The following is a 23,734-nucleotide window of genomic DNA, read 5'->3' as shown; positions in this document are numbered from 1 at the left end:
CCACGGGCACGGCGGCTGCCGAGGCCGGCCGAGACGCCAGACGCGGTGGTGGTGCGCCACTGCACCCTAGCGCTGGAGATCGTGGGGTCGTCGTGGCGCCATCGAGGAGACTGAATCGAGGCACCAGTACAAACATCAGCACCGTTGTGAAACCTGAAACTGCACTTGCTTGACGAATGACGACTACCATTTCCAGGGAGGAACTCATGCGCAACGATTCATGAAATGCAACACTACTACCAAACAGCAAGGACATGAATTCAGACAACCACCATGCAAATTCCTGATGACAAAAGCTCCACAACTCTTGTTGCTACAGCCACTACATTTTCACACTTCTAGCAGACGGTGTCACAGGGAGGGCTTCATAAGTAAAAATCTTGAAGCCTGCAGCCCGCAACCATGAAAAGGAACAACATATACACAAAGAACAATAAATAACTGTACAGAACTGAAGAATGCGATCATCATCACATATTATCTTCCCGATGAGACCACAGCCCTGTCCTCAGACCCCTGCCTGACCAGCGGCTTTGCTGCTGCAGGAAGCCTTGGATGGTCATGAGTGATGACCTCTGCGCCATCTTCCATGCTCGGAGCCAGATCTTGCTCCTTGGTGTAGGTGAACTGCAGGTCCCTGTTTGCAGCCAAAGCCAGTAGCTCTGATTCCTCTAGCCCCTTAATTGGGCCAAGGCTACATCTATCTGGTTTGTGCTTTGCAAGCGCATCCTTGAACTTCTTGATCTGCATACAAAAGTCACCACTCCCATTAGTGAACTTCAATTGCTAACAACTAATGACAAGCGTCGAACCTCATTGATTCTGCAATGAGACACAAAATAGACAATCTAAATTACAGTGGAATGCAGACTATACGTCAGAAACATGATCCAAATCACATAACTATTATTGTTTCCAGTCATGTTCAAACTTCTTTGTATGATCAGGAACAATGTATGAATCGTTAGGGGTATGCTGTGAAGCCCTCCTTGGTTAGATTTGAAAGTACACAAATAACTTCACATTCAATTCCACAAACTATATCGGGTTGCAAACATAAGCTCACGACTCAATGACAAAACTCCCAATTTTTTCCACTCCCTTCTATGTAGTCCCAAAGACGATATTAATAATCATTTAACAATATCAAATTGATACAACATGGGTAGGTTGTTTTTAGTTCCTAACTCCTAAGCCAGAGACAAATCTTCCATAAGAGCTGGAGCAGGCCTTTCTTTTATACGTTTTCGGATTTGAACAAGGGACATGCCGACGCCTAAACACGTGATAGGATCATAATCTTACAGTTGCATTGGTACAGCTGAAGCTGCAGAGCCGGCCCTGAGCTCCCCTGTAGAATCTGAAGAAAGGGAACACATGAACATGAAGGCTGTGGCACATAGACTTGTGCTCCTCAAAGTTCACTTGCAGGAACTGCACATCTGGGTTCCGCTCCGCAAACTGGCAAATCTGTACGAGGAAAGATAACTGTTAGAACAGAACGATTGAATTCCCATGACAAGTGGCATGCAAAGTATCCTGCTTACTAATATTACCTTGGGATGGAGGGCATGGCAGCCGGCGCAGCCAGGTGAGAAGAAGTCGACTATGACGAGCCCGTCGCCGGCGTTGATCAAGGAATCGACGAGTTCTTGGGCGGTGTGGATCGCCCGCATGTTGGGCTGCAATCCCTTCTCCCACCACTTCATGGTTTTCCCAAATGAAAGGTTCATCTGCTCCAGCGAACAAGAAACAATGTCAGAGCAGCACATACAAAAGCAATGATTAAAGAAAAAGGAGGTTTTCCGAAGAAAAAAATGAGGATAAGATCGAAACTAATCATGGTCAATGTGGAAATTTTATGGCTATCCGATTAACAGTATTAGCAATTTCATCACGATGAAACGAGACAATCCTAAAATAAAAAATAAATTCACTTTGAAATCAATGTAATTACTCAGGACTCGGAAGACACGAGTAACCTGCACCGGCGACGCAACAGGATTCCGGGACACGGGCCTCGATCTCCTGGGCCCAACCGCCATCCTCCCGCCGAGGAACGGGCTCTTCCTCCAGGACCAGGATCCTCCGAGCCGCACCGCCACGGCTCCCCTCCACCGGCAGAGGGATCCCGCAGCCCGATTGCAGGCCGGCGACCCCACGCTCATCTTCGCCATCGCCTGCGCTGCCGCCATGGCTACCTTCCTCACGGATCACCGAGCTCGAGCACAGCGTGAAAAGAGGAAGAGGAGGAGAGAAGGGGGGATTCGAGAAAGCGGCGACGGAAAGTAATGGCGCCTTTTTAAAGCGTGGATAAAGGGTAGAAAGTAAAAACCGCCGATCGGAACTACTTGCAGCCGTCTGATCCGTTAGCGGCTTGCTCGATGGCTGCCACGTGGAGGAACTGGGGTAATTATCTCGTTGCTGGCGGTAACTGTTTCCAGAATGGATAAATCCTGGATAAGAACAAAAAGGATCGGGGCTCACAAGGCCGCCGTGGCTCCGGCAGGAGCTGGATTGCCACGTGTCGGAGCGACAGCAAAGTGTAGCAATCTGACAGGCGGGCCCGTGACTAAGTTAGAAAATTGACACCTATTTCCATTCCCAAACTCTGTACTCTGTGGTCATACTGTACGCCACCCCTATGAGACTAGTTACGCAGCTCATAACACCCGTTAATGTTCTGATCTGACATTCTTAACTTTTAAAACCATTTCAGAGGCTAAGATGTGGATTGTGGAACAGTTTATGTGACTGTTGAGTTACCCGGCTTACGGTTTCTGCTTATATTTGGAACAAAACAAATTCAAAGTGCTCCAGCATGAGCCATGCAAAAAGTCTAAAACATGCAGATCAATAGGTGGCACAAACGGTGCCATCTCATTTTCAGCTGTAAACAATCTTCATTCTTGACCTCTATGTTTTTTTATGATTTTTATTTTGATGAAAAACCTCTATGTTTAGAATTACGGGCGCTAGAAATATATATGGCGTTTTTGTTCCCTTTTTCTCATCAAGTGAACTAGGCCTCTAGTATCTATAGTAAATCAAATGGATAGAGATGATATCCTGTGGTGAGTCTGAGCTCTTACTAAGTGAGATCCTATTTTTAGTGACCAGTTTCTCGGATAAATGGATCGTATATGCGGTGAGCGATCGACGCAGCCGCAGTCGAATGATCATATACACTGGTAGCTTGCTATTGATAGCAACCAAGTCCACGGCGTGGAGGATACGAGTCGGCTATTTTAAGAGCTAACTGGTGTACTATGATTATCAACTATTTTCTGCACATATTTTCCTTTCTCTTTTTGTGCTTATCCTGTCTGAGAAAAAAATATTTCATTAATCCTATGTTCAGAGATGATGAGATAAGACAAATTGCTTGAAAAGTATGCACATATTTCTGCAGCATCGAGGGACCAAGAGCAGGCACCTCAAATTCCTGATGAACAACTAGGAAGCAAAGTGCCGTCATCTTCTTCGCCGTCCCCTTCCTTGGAAATCGCGTTCGCGAGCCTGGAATTGCAGGAAGGTTCGCTTGAATCCGCTAGGCTAGACCATACAGCCAGAATGGCCTGCAAGGTTCGCGAAGCCCATCTCTTAAGGGGCATCCGTATAGCTAGATTCAGACTTTGAGTGACGTTTATTTCTGCACCTAGCACTAGAATGGTCTTCTTCTGATCAGTGATGGCAATGGGGCGCAGCTGATTCAGCAGACTCGCATTGATCCTAGGCTTGGCATCTTGTGCTTCTTGATGACTCTTCTGCAGCTGACAGTGACATGGTGATTAATTCAGAACCTAGCACGACAATGATGTTCTTCTGATCAAGCAATACATCTTCGGGTCAGGGGGTGTTTGGGAAACCCCTGTTAAAGTTTAACACCTGTCACATCGGATGTTTGGATGCTAATTAGGAGTACTAAACATAAGCTAATTACAAAACTAATTGCACAGATGGAGTATAATTCGCGAGACGAATCTATTAAGCCTAATTAGTCCATGATTTGACAATGTGGTGCTACAGTAACCATTTGCTAATGATGGATTAATTAGGCTTAATAGATTCGTCTCGCGAATTAGCACAAGGTTCTGCAATTAGTTTTATAATTAGCTCATATTTAGTCCTCCTAATTAGCATCCGAACATCCGATGTGACACTGTTAAAGTTTAGCACCTCATATCCAAACAGCCCCTCAAATGTTGAGTTCGATCTCTTCAGTGAGATCCCCAACATCATTCCTGTGGAAGGCACACTGCATGTGTATGACTACTGGAGATGCCAATCACCCACTACTGATTAGTCTGCTCAACTTCAAGTCTCGTTGAACAGCTTTCGAGCTATGAAACAGAGCCACCAAGGGAAAGAGATCGCTCCTTCTGGATTATTTCTCTCCTATCTCTCTCTCTCTCTCTCTTTCTGAATGTATGTCTGTGTTAGTAAATTCGAAAGAGTTCTGAATTCGTCCCTTAAGAACACTGACGATTGAAAGCTCCTGCTCATGCCCTGCCACTGTCAGTGTTTGATTCCTCAGCGATCCTGACAGAAGAGTGCTCATTCAGAGCGCAGCTAGCTACAGCATTCATCAATGGCTCAATTCCGATGGCTAGCAATTGCATTGTCACTTAAGCCTGCATTGCATCACAGGAGAATTGGATTTGACGGCGGGGACGACGGAGATGATAGAAGGCCGCCGCCACACCATCCAGGGGAGAAGCGACAGCGAGGCTTGCCCTACAGCGAGAATCAAATACGGCGATGGATACGGCTTAGGAGGAAGATATGGCGGGGAACGGGGAAGGGGATAGCCATAGGAGAGTCCGCTCGGCTCGAATCTCGCGGCCGCCGCCGCCGCCACCACCGCCGTCGCCGGGAGGGAAGGAGGGAGCGCGGTGGATGGTTGGCGCGGAGGAAAACAGGGACTAGGGGATTTATGAAAAATATTGGATCCCAATTAATAATTACGATCCAATTATTTTCACTAAACCTCTGAAGATTGCAACTATTAATCGTGATCCAATTTAGAGAGTTTTATGTAAAATATTGGATCATGATCATTATCGCGATCCGATTTGGGGGTTTATGAAAATAGTTTTTTTTTCTACCACAGGTCCCCAGTTGTAGCCAGCACCAACGACTCTCCGTCTCCGGCACGGGGAGGAGGCGATCCACTTGCTTCCTCACTAGCGACATCCAGCTTCTGGCTTGGCTTTAATTCTGCTTGCTTGTGGCACCAAGTTCGCCGCAAGTATAGCTAGCGCGCTCGAGCCATTTGCAAGATTCGTGTCTGACCTCAGCCAGCATTGTGGTGGCCGCTGGAATGGCGAGGAGCGTGCGCGTTGCTGCGGTGGGGAACGGCTGGGTCGGCTGTTGGCAGCTGCTCAGCTGGTGGCGTGCTTGTGGCCGCGTGCGAGCATTGCAACTCCGTGCTCAATCTACACTGCTTTTAACTTCTGCAGGTAATTATCCTGTGCTGCTACATATTTTTTGTTGGGGATAGTGAATACCAAATTTAGAGCGCGGTTGCTTGTCCGGCTGTGTCATCTCGGCTATGGTCATCTTTAACTCTACCAAAATTAAGATTCATGTTCTATTGTAAACAATAATAATACAGATAGGTAACCGGTTCCTTTTTCCAGAGGAAGTAACGAGTGGACTTCACCGATATAGGCCAATTTTGATCTTGATAACTACATGTTGCACTTCATTAGTTCTAGTGTAGTCTTGCAACTTAGGCAATTTATCTCAGATATGATTTGCAACTTGTAAGTAGGTAGTATGCAGGCCTCATCATTTTCTCCGCCATCTCTTTCCTTCCCAAATCGTTTTCTCGAGCCTCGCTTCAATTCCAATCTGCAGACAAATGCGTGTTTGGTGGGGGAATGTTTCAGTGCAGAAGCTACATCACGGTACTACACCATGACTTGAATATCTGACTTAGATGTCATAGGATAAATTAAGGTACCATGCTTTCTATCACTTAAATACTGTGATTTGGATTGCACGTAAAATCTATAAGTCACATGCTTGACCAACCGTTAATCTTAAAGATCATGTTGTCACTCAATCACCAAAATCACAAACTATGATCTAATGGAACCATATTTCTTACACACGTTTCGAACAAATCAGTACTTCAACCAGCTAGCTGATACAGTAAAATCTCATCTTTGTTTTTCGTCTGCTATTAATGAGATTGATTTCCAATCCAAACTGTTGAGAAATCAACATCCCGAACTTGACACCGACTTTCTAGAAGTAGAACTAAAGTAGTGTGCTACCACTTCTTTTATACACCTTTATCCACACTACTTCAAGAAGACCTTCGCATTGACACCAATGCGTGAGATCAACTCTTTATATGGAAACCTAAATCTTTATTCACTACTAAATTTGATACAAGACTCACTTGCACACTCTTTGTGTGGCTATCCTACCATGACACTACCACACTACATGGTTATTTTGCAATCTTCTACTTGAGACCTCTTATGCCATGGTATGGCTAGGAGGAAGGGGAACACCTCTATTTATAGGATCTCATGATCATTGTGGTGTTGACATGTGACAACTTCCACACTTTTTCATAAAAAATATCCTAACTGTAGAACACTCCTCATCCTTATCTAGTTTTTATATTTTTACCATGCTTAAATATCTAGTTGTAGAATATTCTACACTTCACCATAAAGCATGCAATTTTCAAGAACTTTCTTACCTTGCCATGATCTTATCCTTGTACATGTCAAAGTTAGTCTTTTGAGATCTTCCACAATCTTTTAGAATGCTCCAAGTAAGCATTGGCACGAACTTTTCAGGACACACCGACAGGACCACTGCAAATTAGGCAGCATATGATGTCTGAATTTCAGAGCTCCTATCTTGCTCACTGCAAATCCATTTGTTCTTTTTTTTTTACAGATTGGACAAACCAATTGGTTTGTTCAACGGTTACAGAAAGAGCTTGACCTGGACTGTGCCTTGCCGCCTCATTTGGTTACTCTGAATCTGGCGAGCGGTTCGAACTTGTAGCCGTTGCATGATTGTCACCGAACTAACGTTACTAACCGGGCCTGCTTCAGTTGAACTTGAAACTGGTGCGAGCTGAGCACTGCTCCATGGTTATGATGATCTTATGATTGAGGCGGTGGATGCACAAGCAGAATCCAGTTCCAGGATGAACAAAGAGGTTATAGAATCACGAAAGCAAGCAACAACCAAGGAACTGAAAAATACTGATAGTGTCAACAATCAATAGCAGATGAGGCTATGTGCTGATTTGCTGATTGCACCACTACAGAGAGCCAAGTAAATTAAATCCAGAATATGGACAGCATCGCATGGAAATTTGACTCCTTTGTTGAGGTAAATCATGTTTCTGATTCGTAACCTAGGCCAAACTCACTGCAATCCAAAGTATAGTTCATACATACAGAAATGGTGTATCCTCGATGAATAAAAGCTCGGTTGACCTTGCTTTAGATTTAAAAAAACTCAGTTGACCTTCAGGATCTGGTAAGAGGATGAATATATTGGACTGACTTTTTTTCAATGTTTAGTTCGTCCAAAAAGAATATCAACGTTCGGTTCACCAGTGGTTGAGCGAAGCTAGCCGCCTCTCTGCAAGGGTTCAAGCCTTCAAGGGCGTTGAGCAGTCACTTCACATTCTAGTTTTCAGTTGCTACCGGCACTCCTCTACATGTAATATTCTACTGAACGAAAGAACAATGATGAAGTAAAATATTCAAAGAACAGCTACGAAGTAGATTAAAATATAGAAATAATCCTACTTCCTCTCGCTTATCCAGTTGAAAATTTGATTGTTGGAATGTAGGTAGCCAGAAAAAATCGAGCGGTTGCATCATTACACTCTGGTGTGAAACCTGTCTCATCTTAATGCTGTCGAGTTCTCATCCAATGGTGACATAAGTACATAACGTATACAATGCAACGAAGGATTCTGGTACTCTACCTAATAAACAGCATGTTTTTAAATTCTGGTACTCTACCTAATAAACAGCATGTTTTTAAAAGGGGGATACGGGATTGTTGGATTATGAACTGTACGTAAACTGCAGTTAGAACAGCTAGTAGCTTCCTACAAACATTTTGACTGGAGAAACAAATACTACATAGACCTACAAATCAATCATTAGCGATGCGCAAGTCAATCTCTCTCTTTTTTTAATTAAAAAGAAGGAGTTCCAAAAAAGTACAAAGCACCAAAAGGTGAAAAGAGAAGACAACGCAAGTCAATCTCTGGTCGTTGCAAACCATGTGCTTGCGATCGTTAGAACAGTACTAGCGGTTATTCGTTTCAATCATGGAACAACAATTTCTTTTGGAATCTATATCCAGTTCGTTGCACGGTCTCCTCGACTAGTAGCAGGTCCTATATAAGCACCACCATCGCCGCAGACATTCCTCACCTCCAGGCTCCAACTCAATTCGATCCAACAATCCATTTGCAGGAGTGCAACGAACACTCTCTCGACCGCTGTCTCCCTCTGTCCCTGCAGCGTCTGGGATCGATCTCTGCTTCTGAAGAAGATGGGGAAGCGTTTCCTGCACCAGCTGCTGCTCGCCGTCCTCGCGCTCTGCTTTGCACCGGTGAGACCTGACGGCTGGCTCCCGGCCACCGCCACGTTCTACGGCGGCGCCGATGGCTCCGACACAATGGGTAAGCTTACAGTTTGGTCAGTTTTGTGGCATCTGCAGAATGCAGCTAGCTGTTGCGTGCATGCATATGCCAATACATCGTCTGAATAACAGCACGAGGCCACGAGCTGATGCATGCGTGCGTGTGACGTGTATGCATGCACTATATATGCAGGAGGCGCGTGCGGGTACGGGAACCTGTACGACCAGGGTTACGGCATCAACAACGCGGCGCTGAGCACGGCGCTGTTCAACGACGGCGCGTCGTGCGGGCAGTGCTACGTGATCATCTGCGACACGAGCAAGTCCGGGTGGTGCCGCCCCGGCAAGTGGGTCGCCGTCTCCGCCACCAACTTCTGCCCGCCCAACTGGTCCCTCCCCGGCGGCGGCTGGTGCGGCCCGCCCCGCCCCCACTTCGACATGTCCCAGCCCGCATGGGAGAACATCGGCATCTACAGCGCCGGCATCATCCCCGTCCTCTACCAACGGTATACCAACTCAAACTTCTCACACCCATCAAGCCAATTCGTCACCAGCAACTGATCGTTGGAGTTGCATGCAGGATCAAGTGCTGGAGGGACGGCGGCGTGCGGTTCACCATCGCCGGCTTCAACTACTTCGAGCTGGTGCTGGTGACCAACGTGGCCGGGAGCGGGTCCATCCAGAGCATGGCGGTGAAGGGCACCAGCACGGATTGGATCCCCATGTCCAGGAACTGGGGCGCCAACTGGCAGTGCCTCGCCGCGCTCGCCGGGCAGGGGCTCAGCTTCGCGCTCACCTCCACCGGCGGCCAGAGCATCGTCTTCCAGGACGTCGTGCCGGCGTGGTGGCAGTTCGGCCAGACCTTCAAAACCTACCAGAATTTCGACTACTGATTTGCTCCCCCCAAGACGTAGGGTCCATCCACAAGGCGTGTGGCTGCGTGTTCGCTATCTGATCATTGTTTTTTCTTGCCTATAAAATCCGTTCTTTTCTATTCTTTATTATTTGCACTGTTTCATTTCCGTTCAATCTCACTTGTAGTTTGGAATCATTTGATTATTATAAGTCGCCAACTAATGGTTGTAAATTTAATCACATGATCATTCCCTTCCTCTACCAATAATTGCAAGTTTTTTTCGTGCCATTGTAAGTTTGCCCAGTTATTTGCAGCCTGGGCCCATCACTGAGAAATTAGTGACAAATAAGGATTTGTCCTAAATTAAGCTCTAATGGCCCCCCAAATGCAGCAGGCTGTTGCTCACTGATTACTCCAGTAATTAAGCTCCAATGGCCCCCCAAATGCTCAGTAATTAATGGATTTGTAATCTCCGTCTACGAATTCGTTCGTCGCGTCCTCTTCGAGACGCACTCGTGTTTCATGCGGCGGTGACAACTGATAGCCGCCGCAGATTTTCCTTGCGATCAGAACAAACTGCCACGAAAAGAAAAGAAAAAACACCACTAGCGGCGAGGAGAGGAGCACGAAAACACGCATGCACGACCCCAGCGCATGTGCAGCAGAATCCGTACTACGAACTGGCTCTCAACGAAAATTTCAAGGGGCTGCGGAACGAGACACGAAAGTGACCCGACGGGTTTCCGGATGGGACAGCGTGACAGCGTCAGCTGGCGATGGCCGATGGCAGCAGCGACGGCTCGAGGCTTCGCCTGTCTCGTTGCTTCCAGGCGCTGGCGACGGTGAAGGTGAACCGATCGGTGAGCCGGCGTCACCTCCTCCTCTATCAAGGTAACTTGCACCGCAAGGTGTTCCAACACGTGAAGATCTCCCGGAACAAAAACAAAGATAGCTCAAGATCTTCTTAGTACGATCTGCAAATTCATTCAGTGCTCTTTTCAGATCATGTTCACATTCGCACCTCGCTTTCCCGGGATCGGAGAGGCCAGAAAATCGAGCAGATTCTCGGCGCATTTGGAACAGAGTAATAACATGTCCACCCTCTTTGTGTTCTCTTTTTCTGAAAAGGCCCCTTTTCAAAAAATCGAGCGGCTCAATTCAACGTACCAGTGCGACGTGCAAAAAAAAAAAAACAAAAACAAAAACAAAAACAAAACAGTGAACCTGGCCGTGAAACACGGCGTTATCCTTATCCATGGCCGGTGCAAGAGTTGGGAATCCAGAAGCAGCGGAGGGCGCTCTTGCAAAAGCGCGGTGGTCGGTCGCCGCGCCGGTTCGTCTAATCGTCCTCGTCCCGGGCCGCCACCGCTTCCGCTGCTGGATTTGCCCGAGCCCCAAGGCGTCGCAATAATTCGCTTTCGCCGGACGCGGACCTCCCGTGGCGTCCCAGCCGTCCGCTCCGCATCGTGCGGCTCCCCGCCGTCCCCCGCTCGTCAACAACCCTCCAACGCCGCGCACCCGGCGCGGCGGGGCCCGCGCGCCAGCCGGGGTGGTAGCCAAGCGGACGCCAGCGCGAGCCGCTTTAGCGCGGCGCGGGCCCGGGGCGCGCCCCGGCCGCTGATCTGTGATCGGACGGAGGGGAGCTGCGAGGGAGGGCCCACACTGGTTGGCTGCGGCCTGCGGGCTTTGCCCTTTTGTGGCCCACCACGGGAGGGCAGGAGGAGGGATCCTGTCCGCGTCCATCCACCGCCCGTGGGAAGGGAAGGGAAGGGAAGAGCAGCGAGCGTCGCAGGCATCGGCTCCGCCTCCGCCCCGCCCGCCGCCGCCGCCGCCTCACCGGCCCCCCTCCTCCTCATCCCCCGATCCAATCCCCGATCGCCGACCCTCGCATCGCCTCGCCGCGCGGCAATATTTGGAACCCTTGTCACCGATCGCCTCATGCTGTACCACTGACCGATCCCGCCCCCGCCCCCCACCTCCGCCGCCGCCGTTCGCTCAGTCGCCTCCGCCTTTTGTCTCCCGCCTCCTAGAAGCTCTATCCCTCCGTCGGATTAGGGTGCGGACGATGGCTACCAGCGCCGACGCGCATGCTGCCGTTGCTGGGGCCGGGACGCCCCCGTCCGATAGCCCGGTTGGGGCGAAGAAGGCTGGGGCGGCGGCCGCCGCATGGAAGCGCCCCGGGGCCGCGACGGTGCCAGCCGCGGTGGCGGTTGAAAACCCCATCATGGACGTGGAGTCCTGGCCGGCGCTGCCCGGACTGGCGTCTCCCCCGCCACCGGCTGCGGGGCTGGCGGCCAAGGCGTCACCAAAGGCCGCTTCTCCCGCTTCCACAGTGAGTTGTTACCAGTGTTCGATACAGTTACTAATGACGAGCTTGAAATTTGGTACCATTTGATAGATTGGGTTTTACTGTTGTCGGAATGGTGTCAGGTGGCGGTGATCTCGCCAGTCTCTTTGGGCAATTCGGGCGCTCCGGATGCTAACCCTGGCAATGAGGCTCCTGTGCGCAATCCTGTGGCCCAGCGTGCTCTGGTGATGCCTGCGGCGGATGGGCTGGAGAAGAATGCCCCTGCCCCAGAACCGTCCCCTGTCTATGTGCCTAATGCCCAGAGCAACGGCGGAGATTTTCATCATCAGAGTGGACGTTTTGGTTCCCATGCCCATGGCCGTGGTGGTGGCTATGGTGGGGGAAACAGGAGGGGCAATGGCAATGGTGGAGGTGGGGGTCGACGTGGGAACGAGCACCACGGGGGTTTTGATGGGCCACGGCGTGGAGGTGGCCGCAGAGATGGGCATGGACCAGTTCACCAGCATCGTGGCCACCAGCCAACATACGTTAGGGCTCCTCCTGCTCTGGCTGTTGTAGCAGGAGCACCTCCGCCGCCACCACCATTCGTTAGCCCTACTACTCAGACACCACCTTATGGGGCACCTATGGGCTTCCCAGGTATGCCATGCTTGTGCATGGGGTTTATGAGATCTTGGACTTGTCCTATTGTTATGTTGCATTAATTTTCTTCCTGTAAATAGCAGACATAGTGCCGCATGTTTACTATTTTCCGGTGTCACCTTCCACGGAAGGCATTCAAGGCCTGCCTTTTGTGCCTCATCCGGCAAGCCCCCAGGCTATGTTAGTTGATCCTCTTCGAAAGGAGCTTCTGGTGCAAATTGATTACTATTTCAGGTAGTTGTTCATCTACATTGTTGGGAATCTCTTCTTTTATCTGTGAAACTGCTCTGGTCAATTTCTTTATCCACTTGTGAACTATGCAGTGATGACAATTTGTGCAAGGACACATTCTTGCGGCAACACATGGATGACCAAGGCTGGGTGCCATTATCCCTGATTGCTGGCTTCCGCAAAGTAAGTTTGCAAGTCTTCTGAATTGATATTTTTCAGTAAAAATCCACTCTCAGTTCTTATTCTGTTTCTTCAATTAGCTATCTAGTAAGCTTATGGGCCTGTTCTGTAGTTACTTGACACCATTGGATGAGAGGGACTGCATATTGTGGCGTCGATCAATTTAACTGAATTGCAAGATGGCCCCTAACACAATTAATGAGAATTTGGATTGTATTACTGGTGTAATTGATAACATGGATGACACAGCTGCGTTGCATTATTGGATCTAATCTTTAAGATATCTGCATTTCAGAAATCAGATACCTTCACAGTTAATTATATTGCCAAGTAGTAATGTCAGTGAGACCTATAATTCGTCCGGTTTTGAATGTAATTGCATCAATGCTACCTTCTAATAATAGCACTATTTCAATAAGCACGGGACAAAGTAGATGATGATGGGATAGAGTCAGTAGGTGTACTTTTGGATCATTCATATGGTTAGGAAAGTGGTATGTATTCAGAAACAGAGCAGGCCATATTCTTTGACACTGTTTACAGTGGGTTTAAGCTCATTGCTAGTATTAGTGACGGCGCTCTTGGCCTGGTTATGCGATTTTGTTTAGCTTGAGTTGAGGGTCAATCTATACAGGGGTCAGGTTGTCTCACAGGCACAATTTTGTTCAAGGTTCAGCGAGTTTAGTCCATCCCTCTTAATGCCTGGGGGACCTGGAATAGGTATATGGCTTTGGACATTTTTAGCATATTCAGTTACATGCGTATGGTCTGTTGATGCACTTAGCTAAACAGCACTGCTCCCATAGATTTGTATGAAACAAGACACGAACCATATGTCTTTATATTAGGTTGAGCCACCGCAGATTATTTGTATGGACTAACTACTGTGTCCATATGCATGCTCATTCTACCTTCAGAGGACAGGGGTTTGCTCTTGAACTGATATGCATATGCCATTGTTGTCACAATATGTGTTGGGTTACTTGGGTATACACACAATTGATTTTCCTCTAGGCTAGACCTGCCCAAAATTTGACAGGTATTGCCTTGATCTTTTTCCCCCTTAAGGGGTGGGGTGGGGGAGAGGGGTTGGAATACCGACAATGAAACCGGTAGCTATGAAAGGCTCATGGGTCATCAGTATGCTGTTGCTCCATGTTTAATGAATAGCAGTCAGAAGGAAACAGATTTAGCTGGGGTCACTACAGAAGGTAGCATAGCGATGCAAGTTCTGTTGTCATATGAAGGATATTTCCCTCACAATAGGAGAATGGTTTTATTTCCTGTATTTTCCAGAAAAAGGACATTTTGCTTTCTGGGGTGGCTTTGTATGGCCATTTTTTTCGTGGTATCAAGTTCTTTTCTCAGCACGATTTCCTCCGCTATAAAGCATGGCTTGCGTTGAGACTTGAGAGTTTATGTCCCTTTAGGGTTTCTATCATATGCTTCCAGGATATCTATTTCTCTTTTTGATGATGTTGACCTTAATGAGTTATGCTTTCAACATTGTTGGAAATTGTCAGTTTTTATAGGCGACATTGCAGTCAAGGCATGCTATGCACCCTACCAGTCTGAGTGTCAGACTGTCTGGGAATGATTGCACGATTTAGAGCAGACTGCTAATGAAAGTTCCTTAGAATTTGAACTTCTTGAAATAATGGAGTTCTTGTGGTTTATGTCTCTGCTTTGTTTATCTTTTATTTTGTGTTGCTCATAGGTATGTGCAATAATTGGCCATTATCTACAGCTGGCACCATAATTCATTTGCAAATGCAAAAAAAGTCGGTGACATTGCATCCATATACGTGACATTGCATACATATACATGAGACTGGATACTGCTGATTGAGTGACGTGTCTTTGTGGCGTATAATAATAGAATCAGATAACCTTTTCCAGAATATTGAAATAGATATTTTCTTCTTTAATAAAGAGACGGTGTCACTCATCTAACTTTTTTTACAGGTCAAAGATTTGACTAACAATATACAGTTTATCTTGGAAACAGTCATGCTGTCTACCGTTGTGGAAGTACAGGTAATGATTTCCTTTTATGCAATTTCAAAATAAATTTGCTTTGGCCTGGTTACTATAGTAAAACATGTGAATGTTCCCATATCATTGCACATTAATTCTAGAAAATTTATGATCAAGAGCTATTAATTATCTTATCTGTTTGCATAGTTCATTAAGTCATGCATAGTTTGTTAATCACGCGTGATCTGGTTACTGGTTTGCATCTTGTTCTACACCTGGAGTTTATTAATTGACATGGTATCCACAGACTAGCAGAGTTTATATCATTCGATTACTTGTTGAGGGCATGTTTTTCTAGTATGACCATGGAAAATATATTTAGTATGAAATTTATTCAACGAGGATTAATTGATGGTAGGGTTGTTCCTAAAGTGACTTCATATTATTTAGGTCATAGCAAATCTTTAGTGTGCTTCAAAACAACTTATTCTCAATCGCTATACTAGGCCATTGGACCAGAATCCAACCAGATCAACCCTTGTGTGGCTGGATTTTATCCAATGTCTACTATACTAATTTTAAGATAAGTTCTTTCAATAACGTGAAAAATGCCAAATCTCTTGATTAATTCATGTAATTTAAATAGAGTTTCTGGGCGTTAAGTGCTGCCATTGAGTATCATTACTACCAGAATTGAAAAGTGAGCCTTGCATTTGTATGTACAATTAGGGACAACAAAAGTTTGAATCCTGTCCTCAATGATCAAAAGGCCTTTGCATACTTGTTGGTACTTGTCTTTGGATTTGATCAACTTTGCAATAAAGTTAGCATTAACCAGATCAAAATCTTGTTCCTTAGATGCTTTGCTTGGTTACACATGTTAGATAATCTTATGATTCTCCTTTTGTCCTGTAATGTAATTGCATGGCCTAGAGTTAGGAATTGCTATAATCACTTTGCCCCTCTCACTTAAAGGCCTGACTCATTCTTTTATGCTGAACAGGGTGATAAGCTAAGAAAGCGTGGAACATGGGGGAATTGGCTGCTTCCAAAACCAAATCATTATGCTGGAAGTTCTTCTGGTTTGTTATCCCCTGTGACATCTAGCATTGATTCGCTGGTATCTCAGTTTCATTCTGTTGGACTTGAGGGGGCAACATACCATGGTAACATGCAAGGAATGCCTGGTGAAGCTCTTCTGACTAGATCAGTGACTTCAGTTAGTCTAGGAGGTTATCATGCACCAACCTTGGGTGGGCTACACAACAATGGGAGTGGACAACTTTTCGGACCAAAGGCAGCAAGAAATTTACTGAGGAGCGATACCTTCTGAGGCTATATGCTCGAGAGATACGAAGTATAACGGCAGGCCGAGTTTTCACAGTGACGGCATGCACACCTTATCTAAGTACGAGGTGTAAAGATCAGTTGGTTAAAAAAGCAAAAAAAAAAACAAAAGCATAATACAAAAAAATAGAGATAGAAATATACAAAAACTGAAAAAACAAAAAAAAAAAAGAAAAATGAAAAAGGTGAAAAAGAAGAAGAGGGGGCATAGGTAGATTGTATCGGAACTCTTGTTCTTTCTGAGATGTGTTACTACCCAGTCACTAGGCTTGTATCTGAATGCAGCAGTTTGATGTCTCTTTTTGTGTGAACCGAGTTATTTCAAGTGTCGTGAACGGTATCATTCAGAAACTGTGGAGTGAACAAAAATATATAAAAGTAGGTGACACTATTATTAATTCTTGTGTTCCTCGAGGATTGGTGCACTAATTTTGCCTGCGTTTATTGCTTTTTTTGAGATTATACACTATGAAATCATGTTCATTGCAAGTGTTGTTTCGATTCCATGCGCGTCCTGATAAAATATTATCTTCTAGCGGTGCTTTGTCTTCTGTTTCATGTTGGTATGAAGTTATCGATTGTCTGGTTCATGCACGTGCATTCAACATAGTTCTACATTTCTGGCGGTAGCTCCCATCCCAGTTTCAATGAAATTTCTAGTGGTCGACTTTCTTCTTAGCCAATGGAAACGTCTCCACGTTCGTTGCCTGACTGCCTGTCTGAGTTCCTTTGCATTTCTTTTAGCAGTGTTTTTAATCACACCATAACAATGTAACCATCGCTTCAGGAGCAACACAGTATGATTCACCCTTTTCTATGAGCAATGATGGTTGTCTAGTTTCAGCAAACAAAACCAGAGGGGAGTTTTCGTCGCACCATTCCAGGTCGGCCATGTTGAAACAACACATGCCGAGTCCATCTCAACATTCTTCCACATAGGGTAAAAAACTGACTTTGCCACAAGATTTCAAAGCTATCAGACCAAAGATAGGAAGCATTCCGGAACTGTACAGGCACAGCTTGTATGACACGAGATGGAAGTGGGCGAGTCGGCGCGGGATCACATGACGGCGCACGAGTTTGGGTTGTCGTCGCTGAATGCGGTGGTGTACCTCTCCTCCATGGAGCTGGCCCGGACGAGCGGCGCCTTGTCGGGGTCGTCGAGGACGTTGCGCACGTACCCTGGCGGCGCCTTCTTGTCGTAGGCCCCGGGCGCGTAGGGGTGCGGCACCACCTCGTAGGGCACGAAGGGCCACGGCTCCGCCTTCTTCCCCGCCCGCCGCCGCAGCCGCCTCACCACCTCCGCCGCCTCCACCTGCCCCGACACCGTCACCTTGTTCTGCTTCGGGTCCACCTCCACGCTGCTCACGCCTTCCATGCCCTCCAGTGCCTTCCGGACCCTGCGCTCGCACCCCTCGCAGTCCATCCGGACCAGGAAGGCCAGCTCCTGAATTGACCAATGCCAAACAAAACAGTTGAGACATCGACGATCGCTACGCCGATCTATGTGATTGATCACAATTCACATGCCATCTACGGGCATTGCCGTACTGCCTATGCCTTGTTTTGTCCGCGAGAGTAGAGTAGCAATAGCAAGCCGTACCTGGAATTCCTTGCGCTTCTTCCTGCCGATGACTTTGGCCGGCAGCTCGCAGAGCTCGGCGATGAGGTCATCCACGCGAATCATTCCGACCGTGCTAGGCTGGTGGCCAAGGCCAACCAAGACGGGGGTACCTATCTGATGTCGGATGCGGCTGTTGTGCCTTTGCCGCCCCAGTACTTATGCCGATGGAGATGGTTGTTGATGGCCTAGCTCGTCGGGACGTCGGGTAACTTTGAGATGCTTCGGAAGCGAGAGAACATATGTTTGTTGTCACGTCGGAGTCAAATCGTTTTGATCCTGATTGCAGGGGCAAAAGGTTATAGGGGACCTTTTTTTTTCCAGGTAAGATCTTATGTTTACTTCAGCACCGGTTGTGCTGCGCCCTCCTCTTTCGGTTTTCTTTTTTTGCTCGAGTGGCTTCACCATTACACGGGCGATGTTAGGAACTCTCCAGATGTAATTAGCAACGCTTAAGCGACAAAGGATTTGGCTGAGAGGCCGGAACTTCCCGTCGCCGCAGGGGAAGTCATGTGCAGAAAAGGTGCAGCCATGGATGCAGAGCCCTCTTTTTTTTTTTGTAACTCCTTTTCAAAGAGGCATCTGGATCTCTCCAAACTCTTCTGACCACACGCAACGTGATTAGTATATTTCCTGTCCCAAATGGGAAACGGGCCCTCCCTGGATCTCGCGATTCTTCTGCACTTGTTTGTATCGGCATCGGTCGGCTTTCTTTTGCTAGGATTTCCGTCCCACTCAATCCTGCCGGGAAGGCAAGAACAGCAGCGCCAACCTTCTCTGAGTACCATAATCCTTCGAGATGCATACACACATTCCTGGGAGGCTATAGCATTGTAAGAGCCAGCAGCCTACCCTCCCAATCCTCATGATACCCATCTTTCCATCAGATAAAACCAGCAAATAATACAGAGCAGGAAACCGGTGTAAAGTGAGCAAGGTCAATTTGCAGCAGTATACATGTAGTAGTCTCACAAACAATAACCATCTATTATCAAACTAATTGCCAACAATGCTCTTACATGAAACAATATCTCGCCGAGTAAACACACGTGGCTAACATCAGTACAAGCTGAATCCAAAGAACTGCCCCACCAGAAGAGCTAATCCCATGCCTATAGCTACTAGTGAAGCAGCCCAGGTCAGTTTCTCCGTTATCCTAGGAACCTTCTCTTTCAGGGCCTCGCTACAAGAACCTACAAAAGCCGTGTAACTACCCATCGAAAACACAGTGCCGACCAAAAACATGCCGAGGAATGCCGCACCAGCAAAGCGCGATGGAAGAGCCAAGGCGGGCAAGACCATCAGCAACGCATCCGGTTGGAGACCATGGACGATTCCGGTGGCGAATGTTGCAAAACCGACTTTCTTCTTTCTGGGAGCTGACGGGGCCTGCAAAGGATCACTACTGCTCATGCTGGCGTCGACGCCCTCCAGAACTAGCTGTGTGGACTCTTGAACCTCTGAAGCTTCCCGGATACCCATGGCTCCTATGATCAGAAGGGTCAGGCCTACAACTCGTGTTCCCCATGCACGGAAAACCTCAATGTGCAATCGATCCTTGAGTAACAAGAAGAGCAGACCAAAAATAACTTGTCCTGCGTCATGACCACAGCCCCAAAGGGCCCCAACCAGTCCACTTTCAAGGCTTGATCTCCCAATAGAAAGTGGTGCCAAGGCAACTAGATGGTCAGGTCCAGACAAGGTGTGTAAGCACCCAGCTAAAAAACCAGCCCAACCGCTGCTTAGTATTTCTGTCGTGAGGAGCCCTCCACCAGTTTTGGCTACTGGTTGCATCGATGCATATGCAGAATGAGGGATGGTTGAGTGCAGGGTGCCAGTAATAAGTGTCGTCAATAGGAAAAGGGCAGCAGTGGAAGCCTGTGATACAAAAGATTTTTGACACATCAGAATAGAACAGAGAAAGACCAGCAATAAATCTTAAATTTTGATGAACAATGGCATAAACTGGTAGGTTGTAAGCCCTTATGCACATAGTAAGCCATAAATCAATAAAACACAAGCTTGTGATGGGAAATCGTTTAATCGGACTCACAATATACAACTTGAAAACAAGAAAATGACAGCTGTTAAGTACTAAAATCTAGTTTGAACCTGTAAATAGCATCAGAATTCAGATTAGTCACTAGCTTGGTCCTCTTAAAGATGCATGTTGTGTACTTCCATTATCAAATTTCTCTGATTTTAGAACTAAATTATCAAGAGCATATACACTTCTGTGCATTAAGCTCTCTCTGTTTTTTTTTAACAAAAATCAGTTTCTAATGCGCCTAGCAAGAGGTCCTAAGCACAAAAAGAAAACATGCAAGTACCAGAGTTATTGTCAATTACAAAAAGCAACCCGTCAAAACGATTGGTGTATCCTGCCAATAAATCACCAAGCGATACCGGGAGCAGTGAACAATACATGTGATAACCAAAATAGCATTATTATCAGTGATCAAGACATTTCAGCACATCTGAAGGTTAAAATCACCCGGCGAGTAAAAAAAAGGCATCCCTTTACTTGCAACAGGAAATTGTGTGGTATAACAATGCAACAAGCCAACAACTAAAAACCTTCAATTATGGCACTTTATCACTTCTTTTTATGGAATAAGAACACTGGCCATGCAGCCTGTTCTGACCACTGCATGTTTATGAGCACAATTCAGGCCCACTCCTAAGGAAACGTTACTAAGGCATTACGAACAAAAGGCAGTTCATCAGACAAATCAAAGAAAGCAACCTCAGCAGCTAAACAAGATGCATTGACATCGACATTCTACACCAAAATATACGATCTCAACTAAAAGCTGGAAGAATTTGCACCAATTTCTAAACTCGCTAGATTAGAGGACCAGTAGCCAAGACCCTCCCTATGACCACAAGCACTTGGGAGTCCTTGGCTCCTTGCATTGGATGGTATCTGGCTTGAGTTGTCATGGAAACCACAAAAGAGAACTTTGTCTAAAACTTGTCAAACCTAACTCAGAGCTCTCAGTCACCATACAGTCTCTTAACTTCCAGCAGTATTATCCAAAGTCATAGGCCTATTCGGTGTCCAATCAATTGAAACAATGCACTTCAGGTGTATTCCTAGAACAAATTTAAACTTTTACATGCTTCACAGAGGTTAATTCGGTGACTTTTTCCTTCTACTCGTCATGTGCATTTAGCATTACTTTCATTGGGTCAACATAGAGCCAACTGCACAAGGCGTGTAAATTACCGTTCAGCATTTTCCTGCTCCTATCCAGACTGTAGCAAGCTTATGCTGAAACCAGGCGGGCATGCGCATGCTCCCTGATCCAGAAAAGTAGCACGCCAACCATGAATTGCTTACACGGCACACTCAATTACGCTAACCACCAGCGCTATCATATCCTGGCAGTGTTCTACTCTAAAAGTATCTTGGCAGTGTTTTACTTTTCGAACCAAAGATTGCAATCTTACTAGTATCTTAGTCTCTTAGACGGGGAGGGGGGGAAATCCTATCACCTTTGGGAGCAGACTCCCGAGCAGCTTCCACGGATGCCCAACCGCCGCCGCCGCCGCCGCCCTCGGCACCTCCTCCGGCACGGCCGAGACGCCCTCGTGGCGCAGCGGCGAAGCCAGCGCGATCGCGCCGGGCCGCGCCGGCTGCAGCAACCGCAGCCGGGGCCATGCCGCGGCGGGGAGGCGCCTGGAGGGGAGGAGAGGGGACCCGCCCGGCAGGCGGATCCGGGTCTGCGACGGTGAGGGGGAGGGGGTCGGTGAGGCGGCGGGCGTGGAGATGAGCCGCTCCATGGGAGAAGATTAGAGGGAGGAGTCGTCCGGGAGACCAGGGAGGATGATGTGGGTTGCAAAACAACTTCTTTTGGACTCGGCGAGGATGAGGGGCTGGCAGGGCAGCCAAGGGTGGGGGTGGCGGCTCGGAGACGCGGAAGAGCGGGCACTCCCCGGGGTTGGTTGGGTTGGGTAGATGGTTCGGGTCGCCTAGCGCGGCACGGCGCGGCGACTGCGCTGCTTTGAGTGCGGTGGTTGGGGCCTGGCTGAATCGCGTGCAGTCAGAGGGAGGGAACTGGGAAGGAGGTGGCGGTGCGGCGCGCACGTTGCTCGTAGTAGTTGTGGCGGCGTACTGTTCTGCGTTTCTGTACTGGCACGATGGCGATGTTAAATGACTTGGTCCACGGAGGTAACTGCTGACGTGGTTGCGTAAGCGTACGTATGGCTCCCGATTGATTTCAGTAAATTCTACGGAGTATATTTAGGGCTGTTTGGTCCGACACGCTATAGGCTAACTGTGGAATTGTGATAGGAGAACAGATGGTTCACTTAAGGAGTGTTTGGTTCCACCTCGCTAAACTTTAGCAACTAAATTTAATCCCATTTAGTCCCAAATTTACCAAATATCCTTGCTAAATTTTGTTGCTAAATTTTAGCCCATAAGCAACTTTTTGGTTGCTAAACCTTGCTAAAAGGTGGGGTGAACACCCTTTATATTAATGCTTGTGTGGATACTCCCTCTCTCATTAAGGGAAATAGGTCATAGTCCACCTTATTTAGCCCATGAAACCAAACAGCCATGACTAAAATTTAGCAACTACAGTTTAGTAACTTTTAGTCCCTAAGATTTAGCAAAGATATCAAACAGGCTCTTAGTGTTGATCAAGTTTTAGGTGCTTGCGTTAGGCCCTTAGACGTTGAGCACTCGAGCTTTGGTGCTATGATAAGCATATTGGTATAGACATCGAGTTTGATTATGTTGCCCAGTTGAAACCAAGTCTAAATGAGAAGGTGGCTTCATTGCTTATGGATCAAGTTTTTTTAAAAGGAAATATATGTGTAAAAAGGAAATATTACGGTTTTTTGGACGAGTGAAAATCTCAAATTCTTTATCTTAACATAACAATTGTCGTCTACTTTTTTGAAACTTAGTATAAATGCCCGCATCTATGTACATGTGCATATACTTAGTCTTACGAACGCACGTACGAATAAACTCATTTTACATATCTTAAAATTGCTGAAAGTCATCAGAAACGTTATACTATAGGTTACACTTTTAAGATTGACTATATATTTAGTCATGAGCTAGGTGGAGCGGTGTCTAGCCCTTTGTGAAACATGTTTTTTTTTCAAAGGAAGCCATCAGCCCACAAAGCACCGAAAGACTAGTTTGTCCACGAGCAAGCTTGCTTTCAGCCCATGGCTACAGAGCAATAGGCCCAAATGCTCCATTGTTGTTTGGCGGTGTCGATCTGCTCCGTGAAATCACCGGTGGGCTTCCTGAGGCCTGATGCGTGTACCACTAAGTCACGTATCCAATTACCCAAAGTGACCGATCATTTCCCTTTGTTCCGAACGTGTCATGTGTTTGGATCCCCCGAATTGCACTACCCGAGGGCACCAAATGAGGCAACAAGCGGGGGCCCACGGCAACAGTGGCCACGCATGTCCAGTTGTCCACCACCACCACCTTTGGCGCATGCAGGTGCGCACTGGAGGAGCTGTTGCCTGGTGGTACACGCCCACGTCCAACATTTCGTCCCCGGACAAAGTTGCCAGTGCAGCTGCAGGGGCTTTTCGGTAAATACATTAATAAACAAAATAAAAGTGATCCTAGTACTCCTCCTCCCACCACCACGGCGTCACCGAACAATTATTCCAACCACCAGCTCACGGGCGCTTGCAGTCGCGGCCTTAACCTCACACACCCCGGGACGGGTCTTGTTTAATTCCAACGCAGAAGAGAGCTGAAATTGAACCTGAACCCAACTACAGTGGAGTACTCCTACTCAGCAGCTGACCGGCCTCGGAATCGGAACAGATGGCCCCACTCGTCAGTCACAGGCGAAGGAGCAACCCAAACAATTTCCTGCTGGGGCGCACAAGCTCCCAGAAATTAACTATTCCTTTGTCGCTGGTCGCGGTGGAGTGCTAGTGCCGC

General features: G+C 47.2%; 5 protein-coding genes across 6 annotated transcripts; 2 read left to right on the top strand and 3 right to left on the bottom strand.

The window, feature by feature from the left end:
• Positions 1 to 239: 239 nt before the first annotated feature.
• LOC101775678 (thioredoxin-like 1-2, chloroplastic) lies at positions 240 to 2,290 on the bottom strand. The gene is made up of 4 exons (XM_004985594.2): positions 1,983 to 2,290; positions 1,557 to 1,733; positions 1,306 to 1,470; positions 240 to 744 (listed from the first exon to the last, which is right to left on the bottom strand). Exons 1-4 carry the CDS (start codon positions 2,193 to 2,195, stop codon positions 478 to 480), a joined length of 822 nt encoding a protein of 273 aa, XP_004985651.1. The 5' UTR covers positions 2,196 to 2,290; the 3' UTR covers positions 240 to 477.
• Positions 2,291 to 8,451: 6,161 nt separating this feature from the next.
• Positions 8,452 to 9,670, top strand: LOC101775273 (expansin-A19). Its single transcript, XM_004985593.2, has 3 exons — positions 8,452 to 8,683; positions 8,837 to 9,149; positions 9,224 to 9,670. The coding sequence occupies exons 1-3, from the start codon at positions 8,554 to 8,556 to the stop codon at positions 9,534 to 9,536; spliced, it is 756 nt and encodes a 251-aa protein (XP_004985650.1). The 5' UTR covers positions 8,452 to 8,553; the 3' UTR covers positions 9,537 to 9,670.
• Positions 9,671 to 11,234: 1,564 nt separating this feature from the next.
• Positions 11,235 to 16,598, top strand: LOC101774868 (la-related protein 1B). Of its 2 annotated transcripts, none has more exons than XM_014804589.2 (6): positions 11,235 to 11,831; positions 11,930 to 12,446; positions 12,530 to 12,683; positions 12,773 to 12,863; positions 14,826 to 14,897; positions 15,841 to 16,598. In XM_014804589.2, exons 1-6 carry the CDS (start codon positions 11,565 to 11,567, stop codon positions 16,168 to 16,170), a joined length of 1,431 nt encoding a protein of 476 aa, XP_014660075.1. In that variant the 5' UTR covers positions 11,235 to 11,564; the 3' UTR covers positions 16,171 to 16,598. The 2 variants fall into 2 exon arrangements, with proteins under 2 accessions (XP_014660075.1, XP_004985649.1); XM_004985592.2 differs by having other exon boundaries at positions 11,236 to 11,831; positions 12,533 to 12,683; positions 15,841 to 16,582.
• Positions 16,599 to 16,933: 335 nt separating this feature from the next.
• LOC101774470 (heavy metal-associated isoprenylated plant protein 27) lies at positions 16,934 to 18,578 on the bottom strand. Its single transcript, XM_004985591.3, has 2 exons — positions 17,788 to 18,578; positions 16,934 to 17,631 (listed from the first exon to the last, which is right to left on the bottom strand). The coding sequence occupies exons 1-2, from the start codon at positions 17,869 to 17,871 to the stop codon at positions 17,245 to 17,247; spliced, it is 471 nt and encodes a 156-aa protein (XP_004985648.1). The 5' UTR covers positions 17,872 to 18,578; the 3' UTR covers positions 16,934 to 17,244.
• Positions 18,579 to 18,706: 128 nt separating this feature from the next.
• LOC101774063 lies at positions 18,707 to 21,738 on the bottom strand. The gene is made up of 2 exons (XM_004985590.3): positions 21,304 to 21,738; positions 18,707 to 19,683 (listed from the first exon to the last, which is right to left on the bottom strand). The coding sequence occupies exons 1-2, from the start codon at positions 21,589 to 21,591 to the stop codon at positions 18,865 to 18,867; spliced, it is 1,107 nt and encodes a 368-aa protein (XP_004985647.1). The 5' UTR covers positions 21,592 to 21,738; the 3' UTR covers positions 18,707 to 18,864.
• Positions 21,739 to 23,734: the final 1,996 nt, after the last annotated feature.

This window comes from Setaria italica, chromosome IX (assembly GCF_000263155.2).
Source record: "Setaria italica strain Yugu1 chromosome IX, Setaria_italica_v2.0, whole genome shotgun sequence".
Taxonomy (NCBI): Eukaryota; Viridiplantae; Streptophyta; class Magnoliopsida; order Poales; family Poaceae; genus Setaria; species Setaria italica.
Note: the sequence above shows the minus strand (reverse complement) of the source record. Positions and strands in the feature narration are given on the sequence as shown.